The 15,391-nt window shown below is 41.8% G+C and overlaps 1 protein-coding gene across 1 annotated transcript; it reads left to right on the top strand.

Moving 5' to 3' along the window:
* The first annotated feature begins 42 nt into the window (after positions 1-42).
* adsl (adenylosuccinate lyase) lies at positions 43-7,506 on the top strand. The gene is made up of 12 exons (XM_005811732.3): positions 43-315; positions 3,827-4,030; positions 4,126-4,170; positions 4,338-4,417; positions 4,508-4,679; positions 4,758-4,804; positions 5,080-5,170; positions 5,254-5,323; positions 5,414-5,561; positions 5,643-5,823; positions 7,023-7,199; positions 7,345-7,506. Exons 1-12 carry the CDS (start codon positions 172-174, stop codon positions 7,429-7,431), a joined length of 1,446 nt encoding a protein of 481 aa, XP_005811789.1. The 5' UTR covers positions 43-171; the 3' UTR covers positions 7,432-7,506.
* Positions 7,507-15,391: the final 7,885 nt, after the last annotated feature.

Genomic DNA, 15,391 nt, shown 5'->3' with positions numbered 1-15,391 from the left:
GAAGGTGGCGGTATTGCACCTGTAAGCTGTCGGCCATCCACCAGCGAAAGAAGAAGAAGACAAAGCGGAACGGGAGGGATCCATGCGAGGAAAGGCGTGGAAGCCGCCTGGTGGTTTTATGCAAAAAGCTTCGGGTAGACGGTTTTCTTTTAACATCCTCGTCCGGCAAACATGGAGGGAGACGAGGAGTTCATGAAGTACCGCTCTCCGCTGGTGTCTAGATATGCAAGCAAGGAAATGGCCTATAACTTCAGCGACAAGAAAAAATTCACAACCTGGAGGAAGCTGTGGATCCTACTGGCCAAAGCCGAGAAGGTTTGACCCGCTTTTTCTTTACTTCGCTTTTTGTCCCACTTTGAACGACTTGTGAACTTTTGAAGCTTGCGACCTTCACAGACCTCTCAAATTTCCCGGTCTAAATATAGTGGAGGACCGTGGCTGCAGCACATACGGAAATACTGCTGGACTACAAATACTTTTGGCCATCTACATAAAAATAGTAACTGGATAAATGCCTCTGTGATTAATAATGCAAAGACTATACACAGAAATAATACAGGAAACTCTAAACAGATTACATTTATTAGTTTTATTATGCGGTTTAATCTTAAATAGTTGTCTAGCACACTCATTAATTCCCAGTTAATGAGTTATGAGGATTCATAACAAAGAAATGAAAAGTAGAAATTAGTCATCTAAAGCCTAACCCAGTAATTCTTCAAGAAAGTCTTTGCCTCCACCTGCTTTTGTCATCATAAATCATCCAGTTAATTTTAATATATATGATGGTAATTAAACTGCTATGATGGTTGAGGCTGTTTAATTGCTCCATGGCCTGTAAGATGGAACCATAAATTCAGTTATCTTAGTCTCTACAAGGAACAAAATGACAAACTTGTTTGAGTGGCCTACTCAAAGTCCAGACTTACTGTTTAGTCTCTCATGTTCAAAAAGTGTCTGAATTAAAATCAGTTCTGCAAAGTAGAATTTAAAAATCTTGCATAAGACATGCATCCAAATGCCATTTTGTGTTTATGCAGGTTATTTTTGTCTGGCTTTTCAAATTTGTTATGCTGACAAATCAAGAACGTCTTTATTAGCTTTGGGTCGACCAAAACATTACCAATTACTTTTTTTCTGGCAGTTTTAACAGATCACTATCTCTTCATATCCTTGTACTTTTATCAGGACGGTGCATGTGCCTCATTTGTCTTTTCCACTGTTGATGTTGATTGAATAGATTTTGTTTCTGGGAAAGTCATCCATAAGTGTTATCATAGCCGACTGCACACGTTTCAGTGGATAAGAAGGGTTGCAAATTTCCCAAATTCTGTTTATATTTAGTCACATGATTGCAGGTTTGGGATTTATGACATGAATAAAATGTGCCAGCCTTACCTTTGTGCACATTTGATACTGTGATACCATTTGATTATTTTAAATTTTTTTTGGCATGTCCAAAGATTTTATTTTATTTTTTTACATGAGTGTCTCATCTTGGAGACATCACAAAAACCACATCCACACTACTGACATGGAAAGCTCAAGTTCTACTGAAATGTCATGCTTACGCTAGGCAGATGCTTTGTCTGTACTAATGAAAAGTCATTCATCTTTTATGCAGAGTGTTTAAAGTTTCTGACTTCTCTATTTTTCTTTATTAGCTGACTAATAATTACTTGACCCGGTTTCTACACTCACAGACTGTGTTGAGCTTTGAACATTCATCCCAAAATCAACGAAGGGTCATTGAGTATGATAAGAAAAAACAAAACAAGTACATGAGATTACTAACCCAGTTTTTAAAAAAATCAGATACATTTTCCACAATTTATCCAAGTATGCACACAACGTGTAAGAGGAATGCATTAAATAAAGTTAAATTTATTAACTTTATTTGACATTTTACCAAATGTGCTTTTTTTGTTCATATTTGGATGAACACCCCTCATACTCCCCAAGGTCATGTGACCAGACAGGACACAGTTCAACAGCATCTTTACCCTGGAGCTCTTCTAATTCGATCAGTTGCCCTTTGAAGGGGCCGAAGTGAACATTAACAGACCCTTTCTCACAAGTGCTGCCTCACATGACATCCTACACACAGATTCACATTCACTATTTGGGGTTACTGTAGTGTTGCTAGGACAGGCACCGTTTGAATATAGCACAGTATTTTTCTGTAACCAGAGACAGCACTTGAAGTATATTTGTATTCTGACCTTTGTAGCCTAGCAAAGTTCCTTTTTTTTTTTAAGCATTTGGCTTTAAACTGTCTTGGTTTCATGTGTTCAGTCGATATATGTGTAGAACTGGCCTGTCTACTATCTGACCTTTGATCCCAGCTGGTTTCAGCAGTGTGCTCATGGGACCAAGCTGCTCATTCCTATGTAATCGAGCCGTTATCAGATTCCCATTGACTCTCCATAAAAAGAAACATTCCAGACTCATCAAGATATTAGGAGATCTCACGAGGTCGGCACATGCTTGTCCAAACTTCAGTCAACTGCTTGTGTTTTTTTCTGGTCAACCAAGTAATGCTGACAGTTCAACAAACTGCTAGGTTGTTGGTGTGGAGGAAAAATAAGCGTGTTCTTCCATTGATTTCCATTAATGGTAAAGTTTCAGGGTCTGGGCATTTAACTATCTTACGGATCATCAGTTATTTATTTTCCACAGTACAATCATACATTATCAGTTTTACAACTTTTCCTTTTCAGTGGCGTTTAGGTTTGTACCTTACAATAATTTGTTTTACTTCCATGTCCAAATTCGTTAAATCTGTCAGTAGTGTGATCGTCACCTGATTGATGTTGTAAAGTTCTGTTCTGGTTCTGACCATCATTTTCCGTCCCTTGGCATTTCTCGGTAAGTTCCTCCCAACAACTTTATCACCAGAGCAGTTTGTATTATATCAACAATCGACGTTTTAGTGCGAAAGTTTTAACTGCCCCTAAGGCAGCAATCTAGCTGCGTTCCAAAGACAATGTTCACTTAGGCTCATTAATGTCATAATTTTGTTTCTGTACATGTTGTTTGGGCCTATAAGATAATGCCATCAGCTGCTTGATAGAAAGGAAGTTTCAATATTTGACGTAAAATTAGATTGCAGGCTACAGTTGTCCTCCATTTGGCTCAGACACGGAGAAAATAAAAGCTGCAACTGAAGCTATAATGGTTAAACATAAAGGAAGATGTGGATAGTGCTAATTGACAAGGTCTGCAAATGTCGACAGTGTTTGTAAACTTTACAGTGTAAAGAAAGGCATTTTCTTAGCTGATCAACTTTATGCTCACAAACAACTGAGGCGTTTGCCTCACTGATCAATTCTTGCCTTCTGTACATCAGAAACTAAAGATGACTGCGCATTTGTGAGTGGTAAAGTGTTTTGTGTGTTGAGTACGAATAGAAAAGTGTTCAACAAACTCACTCTATTTAGCACGTACTTCCTGTAACAGAGGTGTGGCTAGAGAGTACTTTTAGAAGTACTTAACTACTTTGGACAAGTGGAGATATATGATTTATTTATGCCTAATGTTGACGTTGACTTGTTTTCAGACAGCCTCTCAGTGTACACAGAACAACACTTTATGCTCACAAACATTTGATTGGTTTTGTATGTGGTCTTATGACCATAATATATGAAATTTATCTTGCTGTCAGGGACATCTAGTGGCAGCAGTCGACATTACCTCACCTACCCTGTTTTCCTTCAGTTTCTTCAAAAACACCCGTAATCGTAAACATCTGATTAGAACGAAACTCTACAAACCCAAACACTGGAGCTTGGCGTCGAGACATCTCTGCCTCGTCATTCCCCCTCAGGAATTGGGTCTGCCGATCACGGACGCTCAGATCCAGGAGATGGAGAGCCACGCCGAGGACATCGACTTCGCCATGGCCGCCGAGGAGGAGCGGAAGCTCAGGCACGACGTCATGGCTCACGTCCACACCTTCGCTCACTGCTGCCCCTCCGCCGCCCCCATCATCCACCTGGGAGCCACGTCTTGTTATGTCGGCGACAACACCGTCAGTATTTCTCCGACTGCATAACCCGAGAGGAAACCGTGCTGTGTTTATTTACATTCTCCACCTATTTTTGTCGTGTTGCATCTTTTCCCCAGGATCTCATTATGCTGCGCGACGGCTTTGACATCCTCCTCCCTAAGGTGAGGCTCAGATGTCGGTCTTGCAACAAGCGCCCCCACCCAGCTGTGCATCTCAGCTGTTTGGTAGCAAATCGGCGAGCCGGAATGAAGAGCTGCGCTTATTTAACGCCAGATTTGAACTTTACGTGACATCCACGTGTTTATGTAACAACTGAATCTTCCTCCAGCTGGCGAGGGCCATCGACAGGCTGGCAAACTTCGCAGAGAAATACAAAGACCTTCCTACGCTTGGCTTCACACACTACCAGTGAGCCCGTCCACATGTTTTTCTCCAAGTTTTTACTTTTCTCCGTCGCAAACCTTTGCTCCCCCTCCTCAACTCTCCTCCTCGCCCCAGGCCCGCCCAGCTCACCACCGTAGGGAAGCGGGCGTGCCTCTGGCTGCAGGACTTGGCGATGGACATGCGGAACCTGCAGCGAGCCCGTGACGACCTGCGTTTCCGGGGGGTCAAGGGGACGACCGGGACCCAGGCTAGCTTCCTGCAGCTTTTTCAGGGGGACCACGATAAGGTAGGAGAGATGAGGGTCGCTGGAGCAGCAGGCGACGGAAGAGATTTGATGGCATTCGTGGCGTTTTTGTGCCATCAGGTGGAGGAGCTGGACAGGAAGGTGACAGAAATGGCTGGATTCAAAAAGTAAGATATTTTTATGTTTTTTTTTTGTTTTTTTTAACTTGGCATCAATAACTGATGTAATGTGAAGATTAAGCTATAGAGGCGGCTCATTTTTCCTTTTTTATTTGTCCGCTGTATTAAATTATGTTGTGTTTGCGAAACATTAGAAGACCGCTCTCACCTCCACAGTCTTCATCTCGTCCTGATGAACGTCCTGACAGCAGCTTTATGATCCAAACCCTGATCCGAGAACATCGACCGTCTCTGGACATTAACGTCTTTGTCCTTGTCCTCAGAGCTTACCTGGTGACCGGACAGACGTACAGCCGTAAAGTGGACGTCGACTCTCTGTCCAACTTGGCCAGTTTGGGCTCTACTGTCCACAAGGTATTACGGAGGACATAAATGTCTCCACCTAGTGGTTTTCACATGTAAATGACGTTGATTCTCCTCTTCAAACTGCTCTTTAGATTTGTACGGACATCCGTCTGCTGGCCAACCTGAAGGAAATAGAGGAGCCTTTTGAGAAAGAGCAGATCGGTGTGTTTTGCATGTTACAGCAGGAAGTTGTCCAGAAATGAAAGCTTAAGATAGTTTAAAGTTTAAGAAGTCGTTGCTCCCTCGCTGCAGGTTCCAGTGCCATGCCCTACAAGAGGAACCCGATGCGGGCAGAGCGCTGCTGCAGCCTGGCTCGGCACCTGGTGGCGCTAATGGCCGACCCACTGCAAACGGCGTCGGTCCAGTGGCTGGAGAGGACGCTGGACGACAGCGCCAACAGGTGTCATTACCAACACATGCAACAGATCTCACTGTAGACTAGCTAAAACAATCACTACACTTCTCTTTCGCTGACTCGCAGGAGGATCTCCCTCCCAGAGTCCTTCCTGACCGCAGACATCGTCCTCAGCACCCTGCAGAACATCACAGAGGGTCTGGTGGTCTACCCGAAGGTCATCGAGAGGCACATCCGCCACGAGCTACCCTTCATGGCCACGGAGAACATCATTATGGCCATGGTGAAGGCTGGAGGGAACAGACAGGTAGGACGGCGTTTCTGATCATCAGATAAAGACAACCTGAAGGAATTCACAATTTATTTATTTGTAAGTTATCCAACACAATTCTTTTCCAGTCATTTCTTGATTATACTGGTGTGGCAGGTGAAGCTTAACTTGGCGGTTCTGGCTTGCAGGTTAGCGAAGCATGAAATATCGGCTCTAGCAATTAGCCGATTCGGGCTGCAAAGAACGATTATTTTACTTATCGACAATCAATCTGATTTTAAAATTGTCATCTGCAGATTTCTTTTAAGTATATACAGTATTTTTAGTGCTAATTAAAATACATTCAAATATCCAAACAAACAAATAATTCAATTGCTTTTTAAAATAAGAAAATAAATATTTTCTTAATACAATAACAGCTTTCTTTAGGGAGCGTTTGACCATTCCTAGCGAAGGGTTAAAAAAAACTTGTAACATCAACGTGAAAAGCTCAGTGATTTCTGCTTGACATCAATACTGTAAGGCAGATCTGGAGTTTTTTGGGAGTTTTTTAGATGATTGAATAGCAAAAAGTGCTCAGTAAGAGATTATAATTGTTTTTATGTAATTTTTTTATTTTTTACAGAATTTTAACCGGCTGAAGCTAAAATAATGCCACTTGAGGAGTTTTGGATTTAACACATTTACAGAAAGGTGTTTTTTTTTTATTATTAACAATTTATTGATTAGTTAATTAGTTGACAATTATTTCAATAAGTGATTCGTCACTATAAATACAATTAATCGCTTCAAGCCAGAAAGCCGATGCTAGTAATTTTCTTTGACACATCGACCCGATAAATAAAGTTGGGCCAATATTAAGAACTGATATTTATTTCCATCTTGTTGCCATTTGTTTCTGGAATGACCATGTGGTATTTGATTAGAAAGTGACGCAGCATAGGTTTGTGGGTAGCTTCACGGAAACAGAAAAGCGGTGCAGTGGGTGAGCGAAGTAGTTGTTTATTTTTTTCATGGTGTTAAAAGTGTAAATACATCCAGTACCGGTAAATATCAGTTATTGGCCATAACAGCAATATTAATATCGGATATCGATACACTTACAAGGAGGACGGTGACATTTGATCCGTAGGCCCAGGCTGGTTTGGAAACTCGGATCGTCTTTATCTGTAGTTAAAAACTGACGACTTGAGACTGCCCTGGTTATCAGGGATACCGTTCTTGTTTCCCTCCAGGACTGCCACGAGAAGATCCGGGTTCTGTCCCAGGAGGCGGCGGCTGTAGTGAAACAGGAAGGAGGCGACAATGACCTGCTGGCCAGAGTCCAGAGAGACCCCTACTTCACCCCCGTCCTGGGCCAGCTGGACGCCCTGCTGGACCCCAGCACCTTCATCGGCCGCGCCCCACAGCAAGTGTGTTAGACGGCCAACGTGACGCTGCATGATTCTTCGACCTGCTGCTTTTATTTTGGACAGCGAAGTTTCAGAAACCTTGCCTCGGAACATGTTCACAAAGCGAAGTTTTTTTTTTCCCCTCCCTTTTTTTTCTGTCCTCCAGGTTGTGAGGTTCCTGTCTGAAGAAATACGCCCCCTGCTGGAGCCCTTTAAGTCGAAGATGGATGTGAAGATTGAACTGGAGCTTTAAGGATAACAGGCACACTAATACCCGTATGGACAAAGTTGAGAGAAAGACAGTTGAATAAAAGTGTTTTTAATTCTACCTGCTGCTGCTGTGGTTCCTGCCGCCTGATGTAGGAGGTGAAATGGCGCCTGTGAGGAAGTTTATCCTTAGAAATGTTCGAATGAATGAGCTATTAACCACCGAGGGCTGGAGACGGTCGTTTGAACTTGTAGTGAAAATAAGAATCTAGTTTAAAGAAAAAGAGGAATAAATGTCAACTAATTTAGTATTCGGTTAATCATTAAATGGAGCATGCAGTATTGCGTATTTTAAATACAAAATGCGCATTTTGTATTTAAATGAAAAGAAAACGCATTTGTCTGTAAACCTGTTCTGCCCAGAGCTCCTCAAAGCGACATAGTTTTAGCCTTACCTGATTCAAATTCTGTAAAAATATATTTTAGCAAGCATCGTTTGCTATCCAAATATTAATCCAAAAAATAATCGACAGATTATTGGCCAGTTCCGTTTTTTTTCTTCATCTCTGGACATTAGTAAAAACTGCAATCATCTAGCAGTACCCACTTGCAAGCACAAGGGGGCACCATTTACCTTTGTTTTATATAAAACTTTTTATATATATAAAAAACGCTTTAACGTTTAATTCTAATCAGAATTGGTTCTTTAAATCCACTAAACGTTTATTTTTTTAAATCCATGTTGTATTTGCTTACCACTGATTTATTTTATTTTTTTTATTTTGAATGTGCAAATTCAGAAGGGATTCAAAGTCCCCATCTTCACAAATCGGAGGGATTTGTTTAGATGGGGACGTTTACAGAGCTAAACCTTGGCCAGCAGCGGCGCTGTGGAGCAACCTTGACTCTTGACGTCTTCACTAACTGATGGGAAAACGAAGATCTGCCTCCGTGCCAGTATATATATATATTTAGTTTTTATTTGGAAGACGCCTCCAGTTCAGTTAAAAAAAATCGTCAGGGCTGTTTAAGATGAGCAAAACAAAGAATCTCCCACAGATAGGCTGACGGTGGGAGAGGCCTCACTCTTGGCTCAAACTTTCAAACCGTCTCTGTTTACCCAAACATAATGTCTTTGGTCCCTGTTGCTACGATTGCGCGACACTTTGTGCTAATCCGCAATTCAGCTTGAATTTTATGTTTTATTTATATCAGTAAAAAATTTGCTGGGGTGTGTTTGTGTGCTAGTGATGGGAATGCTGAGCCCTTGGAGTCCTCCTATGCCTTGACAGCATTCTTTCACATACTTCATGCTGCGTGATGACCAGAGGGAGGCTTTGATGCGTGGGCACACTGACCAGACGGGCAGCTTCCAAGTCTGTGGGAAATTCTCAAGTCCTGACCCGTCCTGCTGGGGATTTCGGACCCACCCTTGTATTGTAGTTCTGCTGTCAGAAGTCCCTGTTTGACCCATTTGCTGCAGCTTAGTCAACCACCTTGAACTTTTTTTTTTTTTTTTTTTTTTTAAAGAAGGCAGTTTTTAAATCGGAAACCTCTTTTGCTTTTTCATTTTAGGCCAAATCAAGGTTGTGAATGTCCTCAAAGGACCGGTATTGATAAAACCCATTAACATGATGAGTACGTCTTACAATTATTAAACATCTTTTCATATTGATGTAATTTGGCAGTATACAAACAAAATCTGATGGGATTTGATTAATAAAAACACAGTTATTACGAGTCTAGACTCTTAAGCGGGCCACATAAAAAAACTACTGCGGGGCCAATTTGGCCCTCCAGGCTTTGAGTTTGACACATGTGTGATTGATCAACACATAGTGTGCTTGTGGGGTGGATGATTTCGGAATTATTTATTTATTTTCATCTGAAATGTGTGGTGTGGATTTTTATTTAGCCCTCATATTGTGAAACAAACTTTGCAGAGTCACCTTACAGCAGTGACAGCCGCAGGTAAGGGTAGGATATGTGTCAATGAGCTTTGTGCATCCACAGACTAAACCTCGACATGTCTTGCCACAGATTTAAGGGCTGGACTTTGACTAGGCCGTTCAAACATTTGAATATGTTTTGGTCCAAACCATTCCGTTGTCTCTCTCTCTGGTTGTCTTATCATTGTCATTGTCGTCGGTTTCTTCCAGGTTTACATTCAGCTGCAGCCATCTACCCAGCTCTTAAAAATAAATATCCCTACAACATCATGGTGCCACCACCACTGTGTGTGTGTGTGTGTGTGTGTGTGTGTGTGTGTGTGTGTGTGTGTTTCCATGTGGTCTAGGGTTGATGCCCGTCAATCAGAGTTACCCTGAACCTCTTTACTGTTTACCCAATTCATCATTTGGATTTTGTTTAGGGATATCTGAGTCATCAGAGCTAAAGGGCAAATTCAAGTATTTTCAAATCCGTCTGTTCCAGCACAACAAAGTCATGAAGTACATTGCATTTTGTGATGGTATCTGAGTACTTTTGGTAAATCCCTCTAATTGTAAAATACAAAATGTGTGTACGCTGCTCTGCAGCCGCATTACTTTCCCGGCATGCTGCTGAATTCAACAGGAGCTCATGCGCAGGAATTCAGAAGGAGAAGCGTGGCGCCAAAATACCATTGACCCCGCTGTTTTCATTAGTGAGAAGAAAAGGCTTCATAAAACCCCCAGTAGCGACGTGCAATGAGCTGGGAGGCCCTTGATGTACATGTAAGAAAAAGAAGAAGAAGTTTTCTGGATTTTCTATTGAAGTGTGGTGAGAACATGGTTTGTGTGACACCAGCTTTGTTGCTTTTGACTCGGACTCAAGAGGGAAGGTACTAGGGGAAGCGCGCTGTTTGATTCTGCTCCGTAATCTCTCCTAACACCTTGCTCAGACGCTGGTATTCCTCTTATCCACGCAGCGAAACGAAAGCAATGCCTTCCTATGCTGCGACAGGAGCGGCCGCCTCCAGGAGAGTTATCAGACATGGGAGTGGCGGATCTGTAACGGTGTGACCCGTCAGGCTCTTCTTATCCTGCGCATTCCACGTCCAAAAGGGCTTCTCGGGGCTGGAAGCACGCAGAGGATGATTAACTGTTGGAGGAGAGCAGGGTGATGATTGGCAGGAATAGGATGGATGCAGAAGAGAGATGGAATTGTCTAGATTTCCAAGAGCTTGATCCGGGGACAGATAGGGAGACTGCAGGCCGGCAAGAAAGTCCCAAGGGGAGAAGAAGAAGAAGAAAAAACCCAACAGAGGAGTGGGCATCAGCAGCCGTGATCTCACCCACCGCTCCTCTCTTTGGCACCGCCTGCCAGAAAGCTGCCCTTTTGCTGAAAAATGCCAAGTGCACCACATTCCTCCGGCCACACAAAGGCCCTCCCTCGTCTCAGCTGCATAGGGCAATCAGACAAGGGGTAATTACATAATTAGGCTGACCCATGCTGCTGTCCCACTGGTGTGCCGATTAGGTCACATTTATGTTGTCAGACAATAAAGCATGCTGACCCTTATCAGAAAGAGAGTGACTTTCAGCTTTAATGGGTTCAGGATTTTTTTTTATTTATCTTTTGCTGCTGAGGTTATTAGCTGAGTTAACATCTTACCTGCAGGAGAGGAGATAGTTTATTTTATATAAATCGAGATGAGCTCTTACCTGGAAGTAATGACCATGACCAAAGTATGCAATCCATGTCATTTTGCCCCTTTGCAAGTTTTTATTCTTGATTCTTACATGAATGTTGCTGTTTGGTCCTTGCAAACAAACCATTTTGTACCCATTTACTTTCTACTATAATATTGTCTGAGGAATGGTTGTAAAAACATTCACATTTCACACAGAATTTCATTTAGTTGTGTATTACTATCTGAAAACTTTGTATCACACCTATTTGCATTTATTTAGTTTAATATATATATATATATATATATATATGTGAGGCAACAAATTGAAGTCTGTGGACTTTAAGACATAGCTAACATAAAAAGCTGTGGGTTTATGTTAGTTAATTGAACAAATAATTTAACAATTTCTGATTATCATAAAAGTTTCCCTTTCAAAATATTTCATTTTCACTATTACAAAGCAGCAAACTACACATGTAAAACGTTTCCGTTTTACATAGAGCACACAGGAAATGAGTAACTTCAACAGGATGGAAGAAAATAAAACGATTTCATTGGATCTGGGGAGTTTTTTTTAATTTTTTTTTTACTGACCCCACAAGGACAGCCAGTGCAACAGTATGGCTTAGTTAAAAAACTTCATTTACAAGGTTATATTTTCATCACATAATCTGTAATAACATAGTTTTTTAATCGTACGAACTTTTGATTTCTGAAAGGCTTTACTTTCGCAACACATAGTTACTGTAACCGGAAATGGTTCACATTTTCTGATCTCAGTGCATGTTTCACTCAGGAAGATCATTGATGGTGCACACCCTCCAGCCTCCAGCTGTAGTGTAAGTAATCATCCTATTCTGTTTAAATATCTGCCCAGTACAAATAGATTAAAGATATGCTTTACACTGTTCAAAAATTCCACTGAGACTTGGATTTGTACCAAATGAAGAGGCAAGGTTGGCTTCATCAATGTCCTCACTCACTCTGTGGTTACCTAGCAACAACTTGTTGAGTAACTTGTCGCAGCAGCAGTTTCAGGTTTTGCCATCGTGACTCATAGTTGCTAAGAAACGGCGCAGAGTGAAAGCTGGGGATGAAAACAGGAAAGGTCACCACACCGTTTTGGCAATATTTCAGATATTTAAAACAAAAAAAAAAACCAAATCAATAATTATCAGTATCAACCAATATGATACGTTTACATTGTGATGGGTTTTTCAGCTGTATCGTCCGGCTCCAAGTCCCATTAACCTTGTGCTTGTTGGCCACCATATGTAATCTGCACAAACTATTCATAAATTGCTGAAGTTTGACATTTTCTTGTAAGGAGTGGTGTCAGGGGAATCACTCCGCCAAATGACAGCCGTGGTAACAGAGATAAGACCCCCGCTGCTCCCCAGTCGATTCAGGATCGGCCGTCCCAGACGAGAATTGAGCCAGTGTCTCTCTCAGCTGGCCAGCGGCCAGCGGTCTCCCCTCGCACCATGGCCTTGGCTTTGGGTGTGTCTCCAGTCGCACGGGACAGCACAGAATAGACTATTGTTGCTCGCACAAGACAGAGGGGCAGGGGGCGGCGGAGGGAAGAGGTGCTGATCCCGATGGCGGGAGACTCAAGACAGCGAAAGGAGAAATAAGCTTTCAACAAGCAGGCCGAAAAGCCCACGGACAGCGACGCATGCCTTCCCTCTGCTGTTCACTTGCACCTATGATTATCCCATCACACACACTCACATTGCAATTCAGCCTGTTTTTCCTGGTCTGGTGGTATGCGCTCAGGGACAAACGTGGGGCACCGTGCGCTCAAACACAAGGCGTCTTCATGCAAAAACAATGCTCAGAAAAGAAAACACAACCAGTTGAGGTAATTTAATATGACTCACTTCCTATTCCCCATCTTAGTTATGACGTACAGATTTGCAAACATCTAACAGGATCTGGAAACAAGACAGGCAGTTTATGAGAGGATGTCCTGTTAAAGTCAGGTGGACTCTGTTGACTAATTAGGTGACTCCTGGAGGCTACTGTCTGGGCTGGGGTTTATTTATAGGTATCAGAGTAAAAGGGGTCGGACATAAACACACACAAGGCTTTTCGGATTTTTATTTGTGGAAAATGGATCCTTCTTTGTCTTATTCTTTCCACTTCTAACGCAGAGAAGCCCAATAAAATACAAAGTAATTGGGTTTTTTTTTAGTTCAAAGTAGGGATGCACGATATTGGGTTTTTGGTTGATATCCGATATGCCAACGTCCTAAAACTCATTTGGCCGATAACCGATACCAATACCGATATGTTTTTTTGCTATGCCTACCTACAGTAACTATATGGTGTCCTCTACTGTGGAATTAAAATGCTGCATTATCTTTGTCAATTTACTCTGCTGCCAAATGCAAATGCTAAAAAGGAGGCTGAAAAGAATGCAACACTTTCAACTTGCATTATGTCTAATGTGAAATTTATTCATGACGTCAGCTGTCTCTGAGACAAGGACAACACTCAAACAGCGCAAATTTGTAAATGTTTACGAAACCAAACTCAATCTGCTCACAGTCGTGCACTAATATTTAACAGTTTCTTATGACGTCGTGCTGTACTGCAGGCGTCATTCTCACTTGTATTTTGACAGAATGGCCGATGTCCGATATTAAATTTTACAGCTAATATCGTCCAAAACAAATACCATGCCGATAATATCGCCCCTAGTTCAAAGAGTGCATATATTGCTTTTGGCAAAACAACAAATATTTAATCCGCTTTCTCATAACTTTAGCCTTGTGTAACTGTCCTCCATCATGCTGGAAAATCTTCTATCATCATCACATAACTGTACATGAACTGTCAATCCTACTACTGCAGGATTAGACAAAACTTTGAGCTAGCCCATTCCCTCAGTTAAAAAGCAACCCCCACTCCCTTCAATGCGTCACTGCTGTCGCAACACTTCCCATGGTATTGCTCTTCAAATTCCCAAACGTCCATAGTGATCAGGAGGATGGAGTATCTTATAAAACTTTGTCAACCTTGGACTTAATGCCTATTTTTTTGTCTTTCCTGGCGTTTTTCTTGGATAGAAGTCAAATTTTTTGTACTAGGCCTTTATCCATAGGTTTTGACCTCCCTGTCCTTGCAGAAGCTAATGTTGAGCTAGCTCTGAACTGATGCTAATCCAAACCTAAACCCTCTCCAATGCAACCAGACCTCCATTGATAAACCTGAAGACTATCCAACGGATTTATTCCAATCTAGTTATCATTAACAGGTTTCACCTGTTAATGATGCTGAAATGAACTTGACTGGTTTTATTCTTGCAGATAAAGTGAAGTAAAAGGATTTTCTTTGATGTGTAGTCATGGATTTGTTGGCAGAAAGCGGAAGTCAGCCACGATCCAAAGATGATGAAGAAGAAGCAGAAGAAGTAGGTTCCTCTATAACCCTCTGAGACTACGACAGAAAACTCAGAGGACTTCAAAGAATGTTTCCACCTTTTCAAATTCAAACAAACCAACGGTTGAACCAGTACCGCATTTATCATGTGTGAAGAAAAGTCTCGTGACTCAGGAATTTTGCACAGTGGCTTACCTTTTTCTGACGTCAGAAACGGCAGATGAATAACCCCGAAGGAATTTCATTGTCTCTTCTGAATCGAGACGAGTGTTTGCCGAAAACATCAGCAAACAGTCATTAGTACTTAAAGGGCTCCGGTTGTCTGTCTCTTTGAGGGAGATTACTGCTTTTGTTAAGTTGAAAGACTTCATATGGAAGAAAGTATCACCCTCATCGTAGCTGCAAAAACATCTCTTTCCAATTACAGAGTCTCACCCACCTCACAGAAGATACACACAACTCTAAATATGGCTTTAGTTTTTTTTTAAAGATGCAAGTAACAGCATGCTAGTGGCAGCAATGGACGCTATCTGCAGTTTTTTTTAGATGCTGGCAACAATATCCCAAGCTTTGTCTGTCTCCAGAGGTTTGCATTGCTTTGAGTCTTAATCATTTTCTAAAAAAAAAAACCTCTTGCTGAGGCTGTATTTTTGGATTAGATGCAGGAAATTCCCATCAAGCAAATGGAATGCCATATTAATTTTTATCATTTATTTTTATAAAACTGCCAGAGTTTAGTTTGCACACTCTAAACTTTCTAAGCCAATTTCAGACTACTGTAGCATCATAGGCTGCTTGCAAAAAATGTGAAGTAATCGAGAAACCTTTGACTAAAAGGGAAAGAAAAACACTCTGCTTTCTCGGGCTGAACTTTTTGATCGACGCTTGCCGACCCCGCGGTCCCGGCTGTCGAATGTCTTGACCTTTTCATTCCGTCGGACGGCTTCGGCGCGGGGAGATGGTGTCGCGTTAGAGAAAACACTTGCAGGGATTATGTAAGAACGCTGAC

This window comes from Xiphophorus maculatus, chromosome 16, assembly GCF_002775205.1.
Source record: "Xiphophorus maculatus strain JP 163 A chromosome 16, X_maculatus-5.0-male, whole genome shotgun sequence".
NCBI classification, from domain to species: domain Eukaryota; kingdom Metazoa; phylum Chordata; class Actinopteri; order Cyprinodontiformes; family Poeciliidae; genus Xiphophorus; species Xiphophorus maculatus.
Note: the sequence above shows the minus strand (reverse complement) of the source record. Positions and strands in the feature narration are given on the sequence as shown.